The 18,058-nt window shown below is 42.8% G+C and overlaps 1 protein-coding gene across 2 annotated transcripts; it reads left to right on the forward strand.

The window, feature by feature from the left end:
• Positions 1 to 11,542: 11,542 nt before the first annotated feature.
• LOC127784962 (uncharacterized) lies at positions 11,543 to 16,634 on the forward strand. 2 transcript variants are annotated; one of them, XM_052312388.1, is made up of 9 exons: positions 11,545 to 12,195; positions 13,054 to 13,260; positions 13,342 to 13,581; positions 14,111 to 14,177; positions 14,278 to 14,421; positions 14,608 to 14,699; positions 15,208 to 15,381; positions 15,460 to 15,596; positions 15,973 to 16,634. In XM_052312388.1, exons 1-9 carry the CDS (start codon positions 11,671 to 11,673, stop codon positions 16,172 to 16,174), a joined length of 1,788 nt encoding a protein of 595 aa, XP_052168348.1. In that variant the 5' UTR covers positions 11,545 to 11,670; the 3' UTR covers positions 16,175 to 16,634. The 2 variants fall into 2 exon arrangements, with proteins under 2 accessions (XP_052168349.1, XP_052168348.1); XM_052312389.1 differs by lacking the exons at positions 15,460 to 15,596; positions 15,973 to 16,634 and having other exon boundaries at positions 11,543 to 12,195; positions 14,608 to 14,703; positions 15,208 to 15,350.
• Positions 16,635 to 18,058: the final 1,424 nt, after the last annotated feature.

Genomic DNA, 18,058 nt, shown 5'->3' on the forward strand with positions numbered 1-18,058 from the left:
GGAATATTCCGGTGACGATCGTTGCTGCTACTGCCTGGCTTTGTAATTGTAGCAGGTAGAATGTACTGCGGTTGTCGGCATAATTATCGGCAGAGAGTAAAATAGACTCGCTGATCTGAACGTCACTGCGTTTGTTCGTTTCTCGAAGCAGATCCTCCCGGTTCTGTAACAGCATGGAGTAATAATCAGACTTACTAGTACCGTACTGTAGTTTCGGCCTGCTTTATTCCTAAATTTTTTTTCTAGTAACATCACATCGAATTTTTTATACATGAGCATTAAATATAAATAAAAAAACTAACTGCACAGTTTGGATAGAAATCGCGAAACGAATCTTTTGAGCCTAATTAGTTAATAATTAGCCATAAGTGTTATAGTAACCCACATGTACTAATGATGGCTTAATTAGGCTCAAAAGATTCGTCTAGTGGTTTCCAGACGAGTTATGAAATTAGTTTTTCCATTCGTGTTTGAAAACACTTTCTGACATCCGGTCAAACATACGATATGACAAAAAAAATTTGCGAAGTAAACACACCCTTCTACTACTAGTGGTGGAAGGAACAGTGACATTTTCAGGTTGCTCCGCACGAATTTGAACCTGTCACAGTGTCACGTAGTACACTGTGATTGTATCAGGCGATCGCGATATACTCATCTCGTTTTGCTTGTTCTTCACGGAGTACGGGCTTTGCTATCGCGATAGAGAAGACAAACGGGGATGGAAAGCACGAGTTTGGTGAAAGCTAGACGTGGTGAGCAATTCAGCAGCGACGTTCGTGCAACGGACCAGGTCAAGTTGTGAGATGTACATCCGGTTATACTACATCTGCAAGCCGGTCATATGTTTTTTAAAAAGAAAGAAACATTTTTACTGGTTTCAAGGTACCAGCATTAGATTTCTTGTGGCCCATGCATTTTATAATTGGAATATTTTAGATCTCGGTGCACAGAAATATAGATTAGCTATGTGAAACCTAGATGGATAAACAATCGTGCTTTGCAGTAGTATTTTATAGAGCTCGCGTGAAGCACGGTCGCATGACGTTGAAGTGACTTCCGATTAAGAACCTGAACCAAATAAACAGTGATATAGTAGTATATAAAACTATTGTGGCCATGATATACTTGTGGTTGTGGCCGATCGATATAAAATTAGCAAAACCATACGATATATATTTTAAGGATACAGACATGAGGACTTTCTGAACCTTACAAAAGCAACGTTATCATAGTTAAAAGGAGGTAACAGAGACGGACAGATTATCCTATGCTTTGTATAGTCGAATACTGTCAGCAATCTCCTAGAATCAGGATCATTTTCAGCGAGGTTTGTGGTAGTACTTCACTATCCGGACGCTAATGGACGGATTTTTCTCTCCTTTTTGGACTGTAAGTGTCTATAACCTCTTGTACTAGTCTTGCTAAACATTTCAATAAACACTCATTTACATAGGAAAGTAAGTGAACTTTTTGCAAAAACGAAAACTTGGGTTTCTTCTTGAGGAACATGAAAGTGACAAAATTGAGACCGTCAACCAGAGGGACGAGGCCATGCTGGCGTGACAGCAGCCTCAACCTACTAGCGAATTGGGCCCCCATGAAAAACGTCGACGAGACGATAACCTTTTTTAATGGCCGAATCAATGCAGGCCCAGATCGCGGGCCCCATATTGGACCATGGCAATTGGTATTTGGTAGTCCACGTCAGGCCCGGAACCTATCAAACGGCTATCCACCACAGTGCCAGGTGGGCCCGGGAGGTGGTGGGTCCCACGGGCAGGGAGAGACCACCGGGGCAGTGCCTCCGTCTCCTGTCCTTTTCTCCGTGCGGTGCTGTGGGCTCATTGGTGGTGCGTGGGCCACGGAATCTGAAAGGCAACGTGGCGATCCTCGGATGGAGGCCCGTCGCCTCGTGCTCGGTGGGCCGAGACGTGCCGGGGATTACATGGACAAGAAGCATTTATCTACGTGACTACGTGGCAGCCCTACCGTGTGTGGTTTAACACTTTAACCTTTGGTTTACAGCGTGATGAAACGGATGGTACATACGGTATGTCGGATCTTCAAAATATCGGATGGTGTAAGGTGCGTGTTTTACCGCTCAGTGAAAATTACTTTAACAAAATGTTTCAGATGTTTGTATCTTGGAGAAAAAAATTCAATGTTCATCACTTCGAGAAAATGTTTCATCGCTGGGATAAAAAAGTTTTCACTAGGTGTAACACTTGAAAACTATATATTACAACACAAATATATCAATATGTTCAATATTCATTCAGAACAAAATGGAACATCTTAACGCAGCTAGGTGCAACAAAAGGAAATAATGGATTACAACATCGTCAAACTATATAAAAAAAAGCTACACTGCCTTCTTCTACCCACCAGAGTCGTATCTGGGCCTTATCAAGGAGGTCACAACCAACATCTTGTTGATATGACAACCGGCAAAGCCGTGGAGCAAGGGGCACGGCGGTTTGCATGTCTACCCACAGGAAGCAGTGGTCATGCTACTTTCTTGGAACTCGTGGCGGTCCTCATCGACAAGCTCCTCGACCGTAGCCAACCATCGCCTCATCGCACCTGAGCCAATGGCCAAGCCACCGCCATCGCTCAATCTTCCTTATCCCTCCGCATCTCCTTCTCCCTTTGTAGCGTCATTTGTGAGATCGTTCCCAGTGATGGAGCTGCGCAAGCTAACTTTAGGGCAAGACGAGCACGAGGTAACAGGGAAGAGAAGATAAGATTGGAGGTTGTATGGTGATGAAATGCATGGAGTCCCTAATGCACCCAATATTCCATCTTGTGTCGAATGCTCGATCTTAAACATTTTAGGATCATTTTTCTAGGCAATGGAAATGGTCGAGTATGGTAATAGAAATCTTCAAACCAGTTACGCTATTATTACTATTTAAATAGAATCGAAATAACATAAATGGAAACGATAGTGATATCGGTAATACCGGAACATAAAAAAAGTATCGAGGCTTTGTTCCGAAATTTTCGTTTTTGATATTTTGTATGTTAGTCAATGTATATATTTTTACAACGTTGTAAAAAACCTCATACTATTTTATGAAAAATCGTAAATGTTTCATGCAAATTATTAATGAAAATGATTCAATTTGTGCACCATAATGTTATTCCATTTGCCTTAAAAAGAGAGTGAGTGTGTACCAGCCTTGCAGAGGGCCTATAAGTTGTGTTGATTTGACGTGGAACGTCGATGGTGATAGTTTAACTGGTGCCAATGCCATGCGTCCCCCCCCCCCACCCCCCCCCCCCCCCTAAAAAAAAAAAACATTTAAGCAAGCAATACATGAGTTCATTACTTGTAGCGGGCCTTCATTGATCTCACGCCAAGCGACGGCCCAAGGCAAAGTATACAGGCCCAGGGGAGGGAGGTTGATCTCATGGGCTGAGCTTAAAATTTCTCATGCTGTGCCAAACTGCCAATTCACTCGTTGGTGGTCGACAACTTGACATACGCTGTCTGTTTTATTCCCCCTCTATAATTTGGTTACAAACTCTGTCTCAAGGTGAGATAATTTTTTTTCTTATTATACGTAAGATGTTTTGGACACTAAGAAGTAAGACACCACTGTACATGCAAATGACATATGTAAGTTTTGAATGCCAAGACAAGTGGACTTTTCGGTTCGTGTTTGAATAACTACATATGGTTTGATAAGGTGATAAAAAATGTTGAAGTGTGCGTAAAATTGAACAGAATCATGCAATAATTGATACGCGGACTGGTCTGTTAAGCGCATTGGGTTGCTTATCCCAATCGGCACGGCCTGTGGACCCGTAATTCTTCTCCGTGGAAGAATTACAGAGTTGTCACGCTGAAAAAAACTGCACTAGCGAAGAAAAGCAGCGCCCACCTTTGACATAAAGTTTGGACTTTGCACTTTGGACCTACCGGCTTTGGTATGTTCTTTGCTCTTCTTTTCGTTTTTTTTTAACCCTTTCCTGAATTGACTTGCTCTGCCTTATTTTTCTTCCTAGACTAGATTCGTAGTGGATACTGGATCCATCGCTTTTGATAAAGCACACAAAGGCAGCAGCCATCTTCCTCATCCTTTGATCGCCCCCACAAGCTTTGACGAATTGGCAAAGCACCAAAGAAAGGAGAACCACACAAAGTTAAACACAAACACGAGTGCCTGCACAAAAAACACTGGCCATTTTCTGAACCTGAAAGCATGCGCTCCTCACCGGCGTACGGGTACAATGGCTGGGCCGCTACGCCGGCAGCGGCACGGGCCACAATTTTGATGCGACTACGACATGTCACTCACATGTGACATGTTGGTTCGGAAGCAGCGAACTCCGTGGCGCTTCTGGTGCTCAAAAAGGCCGGACAATCTCTCAGCGATGGCAGAGCGTCTGACGCGACGGGTTGCCGTGCCACCGGGAGCACGGGCGTACGAACGTCTGCCGCTGGACAAGGATTTTTTTTTTTTCTGAGGCACTTGTCAATTGCCATCCAGGTCGTCAAGGCATTACATGTTGCCACGGTTTTTAGGGTTTTAGTGGATTGCTAGTACACTGTACAGAGTAGGAGTACATTTTACGGGAAGAGATGGGAGATGCATGGTTGGAGTTGAATCAAGTACTGACAGGTACGGACGACCTAGACGAGTATAAACTGTAGACAATTTTCGAAGAAGAGTAGTAGTACGCTGTACGCGTACACGTCCACGCGAGTTAATTGTAGCTTCCCCATCGGCGCGTTATTAGCCGGCTGAAGGCCACCGCGGAGGACATGAGGTGACTGGCTGTGTGGTGGTCCTGTTTGGTTTCATTGTCTATGGCTACCGTAGCTAGTATGCGTACGGAGTACTACGACGAAAAGCTGGACCCTCTCCAATTGGAAGCAAACGGGCCCAACACGAGAGGTGTCGACCTGACATGACAATATATATAGCGCCCCCCACATCGCCGCGCGCACGACGCAGGGTCCGCCTCTCCAAACGGCCCCCGGCCCTCCCCGCGGCGTTGCGCCGCAAGCGGACATGTGTGTTAGCTAGCTGCTGTATTCTTGAGGCCGCGGCGTGACAGAACGAGGCTAGCGAGGCCGCGCCAAGGCGCCCAGCCAAAACCCCATCTCTTCCGCCGCGTGGCGCGCCTCTGCCTCATGCCGTTCCATGCATGGCACGTACGGTCCACGGTGCACGCACACCGTAGCACTAGCACGGGCGGAATAGCTCGTTCATATAGCCCGTACACGCTGGCGCGGCGGCCAAACTCCGTGTCTCCGTCTCCAGTCTCTACTCCGTCCGTCCATACGTCCTCGTACCAGTGACAGAACGTAGTAGGAGCAGCTTGTACGACTAGTAGTCAGGTCAGCGGTCAGCTATACTACGTACGAACGGCTCACCTTGACGACTCCCCCCCGGCTGTCAATTTCACGTGCCATTGTTTCCTCCTCGAACGGGGGCCAATGAAGAACTACTCGTACTCCCACTCTCCACTAATCCAGTACTACTACTACTCCCTAAAGTACTCAGGCGCAGGCATAGAGTAACATGGAAACACCAGGGAGAAGAGGGGGTGTACAAGGGACATGCATCAAAGTCAAGAGCATGGAAACGATAAGAAAAGATCCAGCCGTGTCAGTCGGCGTACGCCCAGGCCCCGAAAAATTCCAGTGCGAGGTCACGAGTCTCCATGTAGATATGTGCGCGAGCCAGGCAGCGCACGGTTTGCCATTGCCATTGCCAGCCAGCCTGAGCCAGCCAGACCCGAAGCATGGTTAGACTGTAGGACCGGCTGGTCCATGGGAAGAAGGACACAGACGGACAGGAAGGCGCCGGAGACAATGGGAATCGTGTTGTTAAATGCGCTACAGTAGGAGCACGGTGTCCTGCATCTCGCCGATTTGGTCCAAAATTTGAGGTGTACCGTGTACAGTGTGTACACACTACACAGTCTCTAGTAGGAGTACTTCAATTCTCTTCCATGTGGAGCCTCTTTGAGATCACGACAGAGGGTTTTTCATGCTCATGCAGCCATGCGGTCCTGCCTGAAACGAAGAAGTGATTATTCACGTGTGGAACTCCGAAAATTTTGGGGCAAATTGCTGCTTTTGGGAGGTGGTCTGGTTAACAACATTTAGGGCATGTTTATTTTGATATCATTTTCAACCTTACTAAATTTTGGTAAAGTTATAAAAAGTGACTATATTTAGTTTGCTGCCAAATTTTGTTAACTATATAAGAAATCATGCCAAAATTTTGGTAACTATGCTAAAATTTTGGCAATGCTAAAATTAAAAATGGCATCAAAGTGAACAGGGCCTTAGGCTCTGCTCGCAACTCTTGGTTCCCAACTCCCTATTCTAGTTTTCCACGCACACGCTTTTAAACTACTAAACGGTGTGCTTTTTACAAAAAGTTTTCTATACGAAAGTTGCTTAAAAAATCATATTAATATATTTTTAAGAAAAAAAATAGCAAATACTTAATTAATCACGTGCTAATGGAATGCTCCGTTTTCTATGCATGCTGTGTGGGTTGGGAAGCCAAACTAACGAGCACAGCCTTAGCGTACATGTGTTTAACACCACTTGTCCGCTTGTATAGGGCCTGTTTGGCACAATTCTAGCTCCTAACTCCAACTTATCTAGAGCCGGAGCTGTGCCAAACGGTCCAGATTCTCTGTTTTTGGGGGTGGAGTTAACGGAGCTACTCCTAAAAAATGAACTACATGGGTGGAGATAGGTTTTTACTGCTCTACAACTCCACTCCAACCCAAAAGACCTATTACCCTTTAATTTTTTAACATATTTTTTAAAAAATACCACTGAACTACCCTAAACTCTCCTCCTCACCTCCCCCCCCCCCCCGCTCTCTCCCCCGAAACTTCATCTCCCACGGGCGGGCAAAGGCGGCGGGCCGATGGCGACGCTCTTGCGGCGGCGGCGGGCGGGTGAACGGCGGCGGCGGGCGATGCGAGCAGCGACAGCGCACGGGCGGCGGTGCTTGGCAGGCCACGCACAGGCGGCAGCGGCGGCGGTGTCGATGGCAGCACTTCGACGGGGGCGGCGAACGACGCACAGGTGGCGACGGTGCTCCGACGGGGGCGGTCGGTGCGAGCGGGGACAACGGGCGAGCGGCGCATGGCCTGCGACGGGCAGCACGCCGACGCGGGCGGGCAGGTGGTGCAAGGGAGGCAGCGCGCGCGGAGAGGACGCTCGGGCGGCGCACGGCCGGCGGCGGGCGTTGTGCGCAGAGACGATGCTCGAGCGACGCACGGCCGACAGCGGGGATTCCTTTTTTTTTTCTTTTTTTTTGATATTTTTCAGATTTGGAGCTAAAGATTACCAAACACTTTTGGGTGGGTCTCCAACTCTAATAGGAGCTAGCTCCAACTGGTGTAGGAGTTTGGAGCTGAGAGTTGGAGTTTGGAGCCCTATCAAACAGGGCCATAGTTGTACTAGTTTGAAAACTGATATTCTATTCCCCACCAAAATGCAAAGCATCATTAGAGGCGAGTGATATTTACGCATGAGAACAATTTAAGTTCATCAAGAACACAAGAGTTTAAACAAAATCGTACTAATATATCAACTTTTAGGAGTTGAAATAAAACTATACAAATATAACAACTTTTAGCTATGTATCTCGGCATTTAAAAATTATTATACATTAGAGCCGATGACGCGGATCGGATGTAGTGTATATTAATTGAAGAATCAACTCAATTCCTACTAGCAATGTAATGTGCTATTTGTACTTTTCATTTATCGAAAGAGCATCGATTTAGGCAGGCATCCGTTTATAGGTTAGTATTGATACATGAGAACACCATATTACCCTATTCAACTACTACCTCTGTTTTTAAATAGATGACACCGTTGACTTTTTCTCACATGTTTGACCATTTGTCTTATTCAAAAATTTTATGCAAATGTATAAGATATAAATCACACTTAAAATACTATAAGTGATAAAACAACTCATAACAAAATAAATTATAATTACGTAAATTTTTTAAATAAGACAAATGGTCAAACATGTGAGAAAAAGTCAACGGCGTCATCTATTAAAAATGGAGGAGTATTATGTTTGTCCCTTCCAACTAACAGATCGGTTTAGTTCACCTTCTTTAGCAAAAACTAGCTCTCCCCAAGGGCCAGGGTACATTGAATAGATTTATTATTTGAGGTGCATAAATATCTACTCTCTTCGTCCCATAAATACTCTATTTTTCGGTTTTTAATACAACGTTTGACTCTTCGTCTTATTTAAAATTTTTTTATGATTAGTATTTTTATTGTTATTAGATGATAGAAGATGAAAAATACTTTATACATGACTATTTGTTAATATTTTTTATAAATTTTTTAAATAAGATGAATGGTTAAACGTTGAACACAGAAACCTAAAAATAAAATCTTTCTGAAACGGAGGGAGTACTATACAAGTGGAGAAGGTGTTTGTTAGACAGATATAATAGTCGAGACCCGTGCATATAATACTATTAGTAGCATTAGTACTATTAGTAGTATGAACTAAGCTGAGGGTTCTTTCTTTCTTTCTTTTAACTAGGGCACAGTCTCCTTCATGGGTTTGCATATACATGCACGTACAATATATAGCTAGCTCGTCAAGAAATTAGGAAGTGAAAAGCTATCTCATATGTGTCACAGTGTGCATCCATGCAGCTAGCTAGCGCACAGTACCAATCACCGCTCCATTTCACTTTTTTTCATGTGACCTATAGTGAGTACTCCGGTACGGGAGAAATCATGCCGAAAGCATGGTTTATTTGTCTTGATGTGTGTTCTACTAAATGGTCGCATCCCATGGGACCAGCTCCAAAAGCCTATAGCAGCTAAGCTAAGCTAATCCTGCCCTAACTAATCACCGCAAAACAGCAGCTTTTTATCAGAACACCAGCAGCACAAACCCGTTCAGATTAAGATTCCCATGATCAGCTTACTTAATCGCTAACCACTGCATCACCAATTGTTAATTGTTCTTTACACGTACTACTTCTGCTACACTTGCTCAGTCCAGGCCGGCAACGCGGAGCCAACCTGTTCCAAGCGAGCCGCTGGGGCGAATGCTTGCATGCAGGTTGCACGTACTCCAGCTGTAAAGAATTGGGGCGAGTAGACTTGCGCCGAATGATTGCGCCGACCAGAGAGGCAGAGGCCACTGCACTGAACACTGAATCCTCTACCTCCAGCAGAATGATGGCAAGTGAAAGAATGATACCAAGTGAAAGTGCCATTCTTTAATCGAGCAAAGATGCCCTCTTTCGTTAACTGGTGAGTACTCCAGTGGTTACTGCGGTCTCAGCCCGAGCAGAGTATGAAATTCTTGCAAGAATTAATTCGGGCTCCTTTTGTACTGAAATACAAAATGGAGAACAACGTGAACAGTAGACAGCTACTACTACTAGTAGGATTTCTTGGCAGTTGCATTTCAGTTAGGTAGAGGAAAGGAGACTACCAGTTGTGCTAGTTGGAGGTTGCAACGGGCGTCTCATCAGCGGAGCGAGTGCTAATTGACCGCTGCTTCACCGGAAAATGACGAGGCGTGAAAACGGCTGCCCACCTGCCCGCGAGCTAGGGAATAATGACATGGAACAACCAACGTCAAGGCAAAGTGTACGAAGATGGCGCGATCGCCTGAAGCTTTCCCGACCACTTCAACCAGTGTGTCGCGATCGGCGCGTCCGTCTCCGGCCGGCGTAAGCGGAGGTGGGGGCTAGGCTAGGCATGGGCAGCAAGTTGCGGCTAAACTATAGGACAATTGGTGAATCCCTCTCATTGTATTCAAATATAAGCATTTTAAAAATTTAATTTTTTATCTAACATAAGTTTTTCTTTTCTGATGGTATCTATGAGCAGATACAATAGAAGGCTATAAGCTAGCTATAACCACATATCGAGAAGAAAAGAGAAGAAAGAGAAGAAAGTGGTTTACATATTTATAGCCAGCTGCAACACAGACTCTAAAATATTATTTGTGTATGAGAGGTAGACCCGGATATTAATGATGTAATATATTTCTATAGTTAACTATTGTATGAATGTGCTATTAGATTAGATATAGATGATTTGAAGTTAGTAGTTGGCTATACTATTAAACTTGCTCTAATATAAGTTTCTTTATACACTGAAATCAAAGTATTTTTAGCCAATTAAATGCTTAGAATTTAAAATTGAATCACGACAACGATATGGTTAACTCTTTTTGGAAATATAATACCAATACAGTCGCTTACAACATGCACACTTTCACCTATATTAAAGTACACACGTATTCTATCCATTCATCTATATGAGCACCTGAATGACTGAATTTTTTTTATTAATCTTTACTAAATAAAAAAACAAATATTCATATTTACAAAGCAGTGAGTAGAGGTCGTCACTCATCAGCCCGGCTGCTCCTGCCATTTGTTTTGATTATCAGTGTCAACTGTCAAGTGTTCCGCAAATGGATATCCCTATCGAATCGAGCTGAGGAGACTGAACGGTGTCGTGTTCTCATTGAAAGCGTTCACGGTTGGGTGGTCAAATGTCTGGTTACCTTCATTTTCACTTTAATTAACGTGGACTTGTTCTTCGTTTGAGATCGCTTTCGAGGCTGTGGGGGAGAATGCAGCCTACGTACTCGGACATAAGTTCTCCAATTGATTAGTTTGTTTCAGCTTACTAATCCTCCTTTGAATGCCCCAACCACGTCAAAATTTAGCACTTTTTTCTCCTACAATTTATAGATTATTATGGCCAGTCTAAACGGTTAAACATTATAATTATTAAAAAACTTTATACAACTTTTAAACTTTACAATAGTTAATTCATTCATTTCTATCCTCAAATATTATCACAAAATCATACACAAATATAGTATAATCTATCCTCCCTTCATCATATTATAAGGTCACGTTTAGTTGGTAAAAAATTTTACCCTGCATGTCACATCGGATATATAGACACATATTTGAAGTATTAATTATAGTCTAATAATAAAACAAATTACAGATTCAGCCAGAAAATTGCGAGATGAACTTATTAAGCCTAATTAATCCATCATTAGCATATGTTTACTGTAGCACCACATTGTCAAATCATGGCGCAATTGGGTTTAAAAGATTTCTCTCGCATTTTCCTGGCAAACTGTGTAATTGTTTTTTTTCCACATTTAATACTCCATGCATGCGTCCAATAATTCGATGTGATAACACGAAAAATTCTGTTTGGGAATTAAACATGCCCTAACATAAAATTTTGTTAAGAAATCAAATCAAACATAGTTACATAGATTTGGTAGTGTCCAAATCAAAATCATACCGGGTAATTTCTCACTGTGGAACCAAAGCAGTGAGTAGAGGCAGACAAGCCATTAAACAAAGTGCAAATGATTGACTTATAAGAGCCCAATTAGGCACCTAAATTACAGCGTCCCTGTAACAAACAGCAGCTTGAGCTGACTGCGCTGCTCACCCCGTACTCGTCGTAATACTTTTTTTAATCTCTTCTCGAACAAACTCCCCCTTTTTATCACACACACACTCTCTCTCTCCTCTCTTTCTCGCCCGTTTCCCCACCACCACCACCACCACCACCTCCCCTCTCCCATTCGACCAAATCGGCGAGGGGAATAGCCCCCCCGCGCGCCGCGCCTCCTCTCGTCGCCGGCGATGGCTGACGGCGAGGCCTCCTCCGGCGCGTACAGGGAGTTCAAGGCGCTGACGGAGGCGGCGGACCGCAAGTTCGCGCGCGCGCGCGACGTGCCGCTCTACGGCGGCGGGGTGGACCACCACAGCCGGAAGGCGTTCAAGGCGTACACGCGGCTGTGGCGCCTGCAGCAGGAGCGGCGGCGGGAGCTCGTCGCGGGCGGGCTGCGGCGGTGGGAGATCGGGGAGGTGGCCTCCCGGATCGGGCAGCTCTACTACGCGCGCTACCTCCGCACCGCCGAGCCGCGCTCGCTCGTCGGCGCCTACGTGTTCTACGAGGCCATCTACAGCCGCGGGTACTTCGCCGCCGCGGCGCAGGTGGTGGTGGGCGGCGGCGACAGGCACCAGGGCCTCCTGATCCGGTACAAGGAGCTGCGGTTCATCGCGCGCTTCCTCGTCGTGGCCATGCTGATGCGGCGGGCCGAGGCGGTGGACCACCTCGCTTCCCGCCTCCGTTCGCTCGTCGAGGAGACCAAGTCGGCATACCCCGTAAGAAGCTTAGCTCCTCTCGTGCTTTGAATAGGGGAACTCCGAGTTAAGTTTGTGCGCTTGCTGTTTTGTATTTTAGGAAACCTAAGGAGTAAGGAGACCTTTTTAACTTCTAGATTAGAGTAGTGAAGAAGAGTGGGAACTTGTTAATTTGAAGGTTGTTTTGCCGCTTGGTTTTGAAATTTTGATAGAAGTGATATGTACAGTGCTCTTTTTTTTTTCTGTATAAAGAATTCTGATTGGGAATTTTGACCTGGACTGCTGCTTAATCAAGGGTTTCTATTTATTTCCCAATTCGATTATATGTAATTTAATATGGCAAATTCGTTCTGGTAGTATGTAACTTAAAATTTAAAATCTTACTTTATTTGTGGTGAACTGAAGTAATACGACTGTTCAATGCTCGTCTTACCATTCGGATTTGGGATATTGCATTGCATGAGTCGTACATTTCATTAGGATAACGGATTTCGAATCATGTATGGTTTACAGTTTTAGCTGCTAAAGTAGAATCATTCTCTTTAGTTGGTTTGATAATTTTAAAGTTACTACGTACTAAAGTGTATGAACTAGAGCAATTTCACAAGCTCTATTACCTTTCAATAGCATATATATCACATTGTTTTGTCAGTGCTTAATTGAGAAATGATATGTTGTTTGAGGGTTGAATAATGAATGTTATGCTAAAACGATAGCTTAGCATTTAGGAGCCTATGACATGAGTGCCTTGTTACATATTTCCCATTTTCTTGCAATGTTATATATTTCAATAGAGAATCACATATTTATATCCTTTCTAATTAAAACACCTCGCCATTTAATTCTTCCATAACAACTTTGTGACCTCATACTTCTTAGAAAACCAACTTCAAGGAATGGAAACAAGTGCTTCAAGAGCTTGGGAGATTCTTGAAAGCTGATGGAGCATACAAGGGATCTAGGTCACTGAGATATGACAACTTGTTTGACTCTTTTCCGTCGAACCTTGCACCTATTGCACGATTCCATTCAAAAAGAGTACTGAAACTGAAAGAAGCTGTATTGACAAGCTATCACAGAAACGAGGTCACATATATTATCCATCAATAATTGACCCACTTATCTTACTGTGAAAACAAGCTTGACATTTTGTAATATGTAATGCAGGTGAAGTTCACAGAACTAACTCTGGACACTTTCAGAATGCTACAGTGTCTGGAGTGGGAACCCACTGGGTCTTATCAGATTGCTGCCAAAGAGCTTACAGAAAATGGCACTATAAGTGATCAGAGTGGACCCTCTGGCCTGATTGATATCCACCTATCATCAGAAATATCTGATGGAAATCTTCCTGCAAATCCTCAAAAGGCAATCATATATCATCCTACAGTATCTCATCTTCTAGCGGTAGGTTGTTTATGCATGTTGTTCTCTTTGAAACTCAGTTTTACATAAGATGGAAATCAAATCTTGATAGAATCACGGATCTTCTTTTAGGAGATTACTCTTGAAATGATATATTATGCTCACCATCCAGTGAACTGGATGCGTATTTTCCCCTTTAACAATGTCATTAGCTTTATATCAATACAACTGTCTGGTTGACGTTTGTGTTGGGTTAGCAAGTCTGTGCAAGTCCTCATCATGCCTGGATGTTGTCATAGTTAGATCGGCTGCTGCTGCACATTATAATTTATTTGGTGGTGGAACCACCCACTTATTTGGCAGTATACTGTACCATTTCTCATGACACAAATGGAAAAATGTGAGAATATTTCAGCTTTGCCAAGTTGCAGTGCTGATTGACAATGGGGTTAATTGTTGCAATCCATTGGAATGTACTTTTATTCATTCACGAGTTTGATGGTCCATATGATTTGTTCTTTTGCTATTTGAACCTTTTTTGTAGTGTTACATCAGAAATTCGTAATTTCAGGTTCTAGCCACAGTCTGTGAGGAGCTTTCTCAAGATAGCATCTTACTTGTCTATCTATCAGCATCAGGTTCCCTTCTTGATCTGACTCTGTAAAACATCTAGTAACATTCTTGTTTTGAGTAGTTATTAGGTTCTTACCCTTCTAACTTTAGTGATCAAAATTTCAGGTTTTTCCGAGCAGAACATTACTTCTCAAAAGTATGCCTCAAGCTCATCATATGCAAGGGCAACTTCCGTGTATCCCATCGATAAGCCAAATTCCAATGGCAATTCAGATAATCATCTATGGCTTGGTCCCCGTGGAAGTGGAGGTAAAGCATCTGTCTTCTTGTAGGGTTGATTTCTGGAATTATATCTCAGTGTAATGATATAGTTCAATTAAGCCCACTTTTTATGGTATACTAGGTTAGTGTCCGACTAGACTGATGGTCTAGTTTCTTGTTGAAAGGTTGATACAGTATGCATTTTCTATTCTGACATGACTGTATCTTTACCAGGTCCAAACAATCTTTATCCAGAAGATCTGATTCCCTTTACAAGATATCCACTATTCCTTGTTATCGATAGTGAAAATAGTCATGCATTCAAGGCAGGTTTGTCAGAACTTAATCTTAGCTTGGTAGATGAAAATCATTATCATGAGTATTTTGTTATTTTTCAGAGCCAAACTTACTACCCTGGATTGCCCATGCCTTTTGCTCTGTAGTTCCTATATGGCTTTATTTACATTCATTGTGGATGAAGAGTCTTGTATTCTCATTTGTTTTGAAGTTCCTACTATTTAACCTACTGTAATATAAAGCAAGCTGCAGTAGTTTTTTTCAACAGAGCATATGATTTTTCTTTCCATTTTCATAGATCACTGTATTGCTAAAATCTAGGCATTGGCTATCCATAGTAGCTTGTGAATCCATCATTTGATTCTGTATTTTTCCAAGTACATTTTAAAAACTTTAAACAAAATATTCTTTCAGAAAAAAAAGATAATTAACTTAATACTACGAAGGGTTTTCTCTTTTCATTATGTTTCTAACAATTTTTTTCCCTGTTCTTAAAAAAATGGGAGAACGAATTTCTTATATGAGCCATAATTGCAGGCTATACATAATGCAGAGAAGGGAGAGCCAGCTGCCTTGCTACTTTCACCTAGGATAGCATCAGCAATGCCTGGTGTGGAATCCACGAGTAATGGAAGCCAATTTACGTACTTCCTCACAGCTCCAATGCAAGCCTTCTGCCAATTAGCTGGGATAACTTCTGACATAGACAGCGTATGCACTTTCCTTGAAGAGTCGAGTATTTGTGGAATATTGATTTCTATATTTTGAGCTCTTCTGCTTGGTTTTCAGGATACATATGCTAACGCGGAAATCATACTTTTCTCCGCTTTGGAACAATATGAAGGAATCCTCTGCACATCTGTTGGATTGAACAACGTCTGGGGACAAATTTTACCAGATCCTTTTCTCAGGCGCCTGATCGTCAGGTACCTTTTTCCATATATCTTCCACATTCAATGTTTTGACTATCTGCCATTTGGTTGGAAGGTTAGCATTGCATCATCGCTTGAAGATAGTATCTTGACCTCTTCCAAAACATGAAAGTGGTTATTTAACATGACTAGTTAATAGTACACAACTTGAGCTCCTGTCCATTGCGATATTTCCTGCAAACCGCCGGTGGGCTTGTGAACAAGTCTATGGAGGTGTAAAAGGGAACAGTGGAAGGATGGTTTTACAGCACCATACCTGTACATAATCAGAACTCTCCATGTTGCATTCTAAGACATTTTTTTGTTCCATATTTATTGCATTGTGCCAAATCATATTCCTTCTTTTAACAAAGATCTTATTCATTTGCAGGTTTATTTTCTGCCGAGCAGTTATCTTCTATTTTCACCCTGAGGAGAATGGTGAACATATACCAATCTGCCTACCCAGTCTTCCAGAATCAGTCGCGCCAAATGCTGAAGCCATCATGGCCCCCATCCTTGAGTTTGCAGAAAACCTTGTTGTGAGCGACCGGTTTCATTTCCGACATTCTGTCCGCAACAATAAGAAATGATTATCAGGAGCAACAACTCAATCCTTCTGTAGATACCTCCATGGTATATAATCAAGTTATTTGTTGATTTGTTCGTATTTATACAGCAAACGGAGCATGATTCAGTATGAACAGGCTGCTGCAGCAGCTGCAGCTTGGAGAGGGTGAATGATCTATCATTTTTCGCTGCTTCATCTCCATTGAGCATCTGTACAAGTTTGGTTAGGTGGTCCTTACTTTTGATCTAGGCAGTGTAGGGCTTCTCTTTCCTTTTCTTTCGGTTTGTGGTGGAGAGGACAGTTTGTAAGCTGGAAGAGGCATTTTTTAGTACCCCGGAAGGCAAATTGTTTTTTAGGGTTAGCCCAATATTTTGAGAGTTAGTTTACTACCATCGGATGCATTGCGTTGCACATTTGTCTAGTGCACCCAACGTTTGTAATTGTTGTTTGTCCTGAATGAAGGGTTCTGGATTATTGTCTGATGTTCTTTCTCTACACTGGTGGTGATTATAGTTCGTAAAGTACTGAAATCCATCGCTGACGTTTCGGGATCATCTATTTTCATCTGACAACTTTGCTTTGAGATAGTCTTGCAATAAGGATCCAAGGTGTTAGCTCTGGGAAGAACTATGAAGTACCTCTGGAAATACCAGTGGGAAGCATGTCTGTGCCTCACGGTCAGTCACAGCTGGAAATGGAATGGCAGCTCGTTTCTCCTTTTTGTCACGCGAGCGATGAGACGGGCTTGGTGTATGTTGTACTGGGCCTTTTTCTTAGTGAGACGCGAGAAGATGGGCTCATGGGCCCTTGGCTTCTCGTTTCACCCTAACTAGGCCGTGGGGTTAGGGGCGGTAACATTTTTTACAAGCAGCTTATCACAATCACCAAATCTCAGACCACTGCCATTAGAAGCCACCGTTGTAATGCTAGGACATCATTTAGTCCATCCACTTTAACTATATAAATATTATGTGATTTAAAATTTATACCATGATATTAATATTTCTAGGACACTAATTTCAATGCATGAAAATCTATATGTTTTTTGCCAATGAGATGCTCGGCAATGGCGGAGCCGGGCCTGTTAAGGTATGAGCCCTAGGCTCGGGCCAAAATCCCCTTTGAATTCTATATAAAAATTTTGAACATATATTGTGTCTAATTGAAATACACTGATTCAGCCCTACTTTTGTAATTTTCCTGGCGCCGCCCCTGATGCTCAGGAATTTAAGTAACTCAAAATTCAAAATATTCATAGAAATGAGGGTGAGCATGTGTATGTGAGTGTTCGTGTTTGTACCATGCTCTCAATTTTTTTTTTCAAATTTTGATCATTGAAATGACTAAAAGTTTTTTTTTTCATTTATCAAAATTTTTCCAAAGAATATGCTTAGAGAGTATTTTGGAACGGATGAAATATCATGTACACAGAATGTAAATGCCATTTTAAACTCTTCTCGGAGAGGTTTTCAACTCTACTGGTGTTGTATTCCATACATGTTCACACATCACAGAGAGAAGACCAGATGGATCCCTCGGGAGGTCAGAGTTGATTTTTTTTTTCTGCAACCCTGGTGCTTCCAGAAGGGGTATTATAGAGTTTGACATTGCAATATCCAATCAGATAAACTTGTAAACGCCATCCCATCAGCTCTCGCATGTTACCATAGCTTTCCGTTGTCTAGTTGACATTGCAATATCCAATTATCCATACATGATACATCAGATAAAACCAACGCAGCAGATCATGTAAATGTCGTCAGCTCTCGCATGTTTACGTTGCTTCTGATGTTGATTTGACGCTGCAATATCCAAACTATCCAAATCTACGTAGGATATCCTGCAAATGCCGTCAGCTCTCGCACGTTTACGTTGCTTCTGATGTTGATTCGAGAGATTTTCAATT

Source organism: Oryza glaberrima, chromosome 9, assembly GCF_000147395.1.
Source record: "Oryza glaberrima chromosome 9, OglaRS2, whole genome shotgun sequence".
Lineage (NCBI taxonomy): Eukaryota > Viridiplantae > Streptophyta > Magnoliopsida > Poales > Poaceae > Oryza > Oryza glaberrima.

Coding starts and splice junctions, on each gene's coding strand:
- LOC127784962 (XM_052312388.1), top strand. CDS start 11,671: ATGGCTGACGGCGAGGCCTCCTCCGGCGCGTACAGGGAGTTCAAGGCG. Junction 12,196..13,053: donor AGACCAAGTCGGCATACCCC/GTAAGAAGCTTA, acceptor CATACTTCTTAG/AAAACCAACTTCAAGGAATG. Junction 14,178..14,277: donor TGTCTATCTATCAGCATCAG/GTTCCCTTCTTG, acceptor TCAAAATTTCAG/GTTTTTCCGAGCAGAACATT.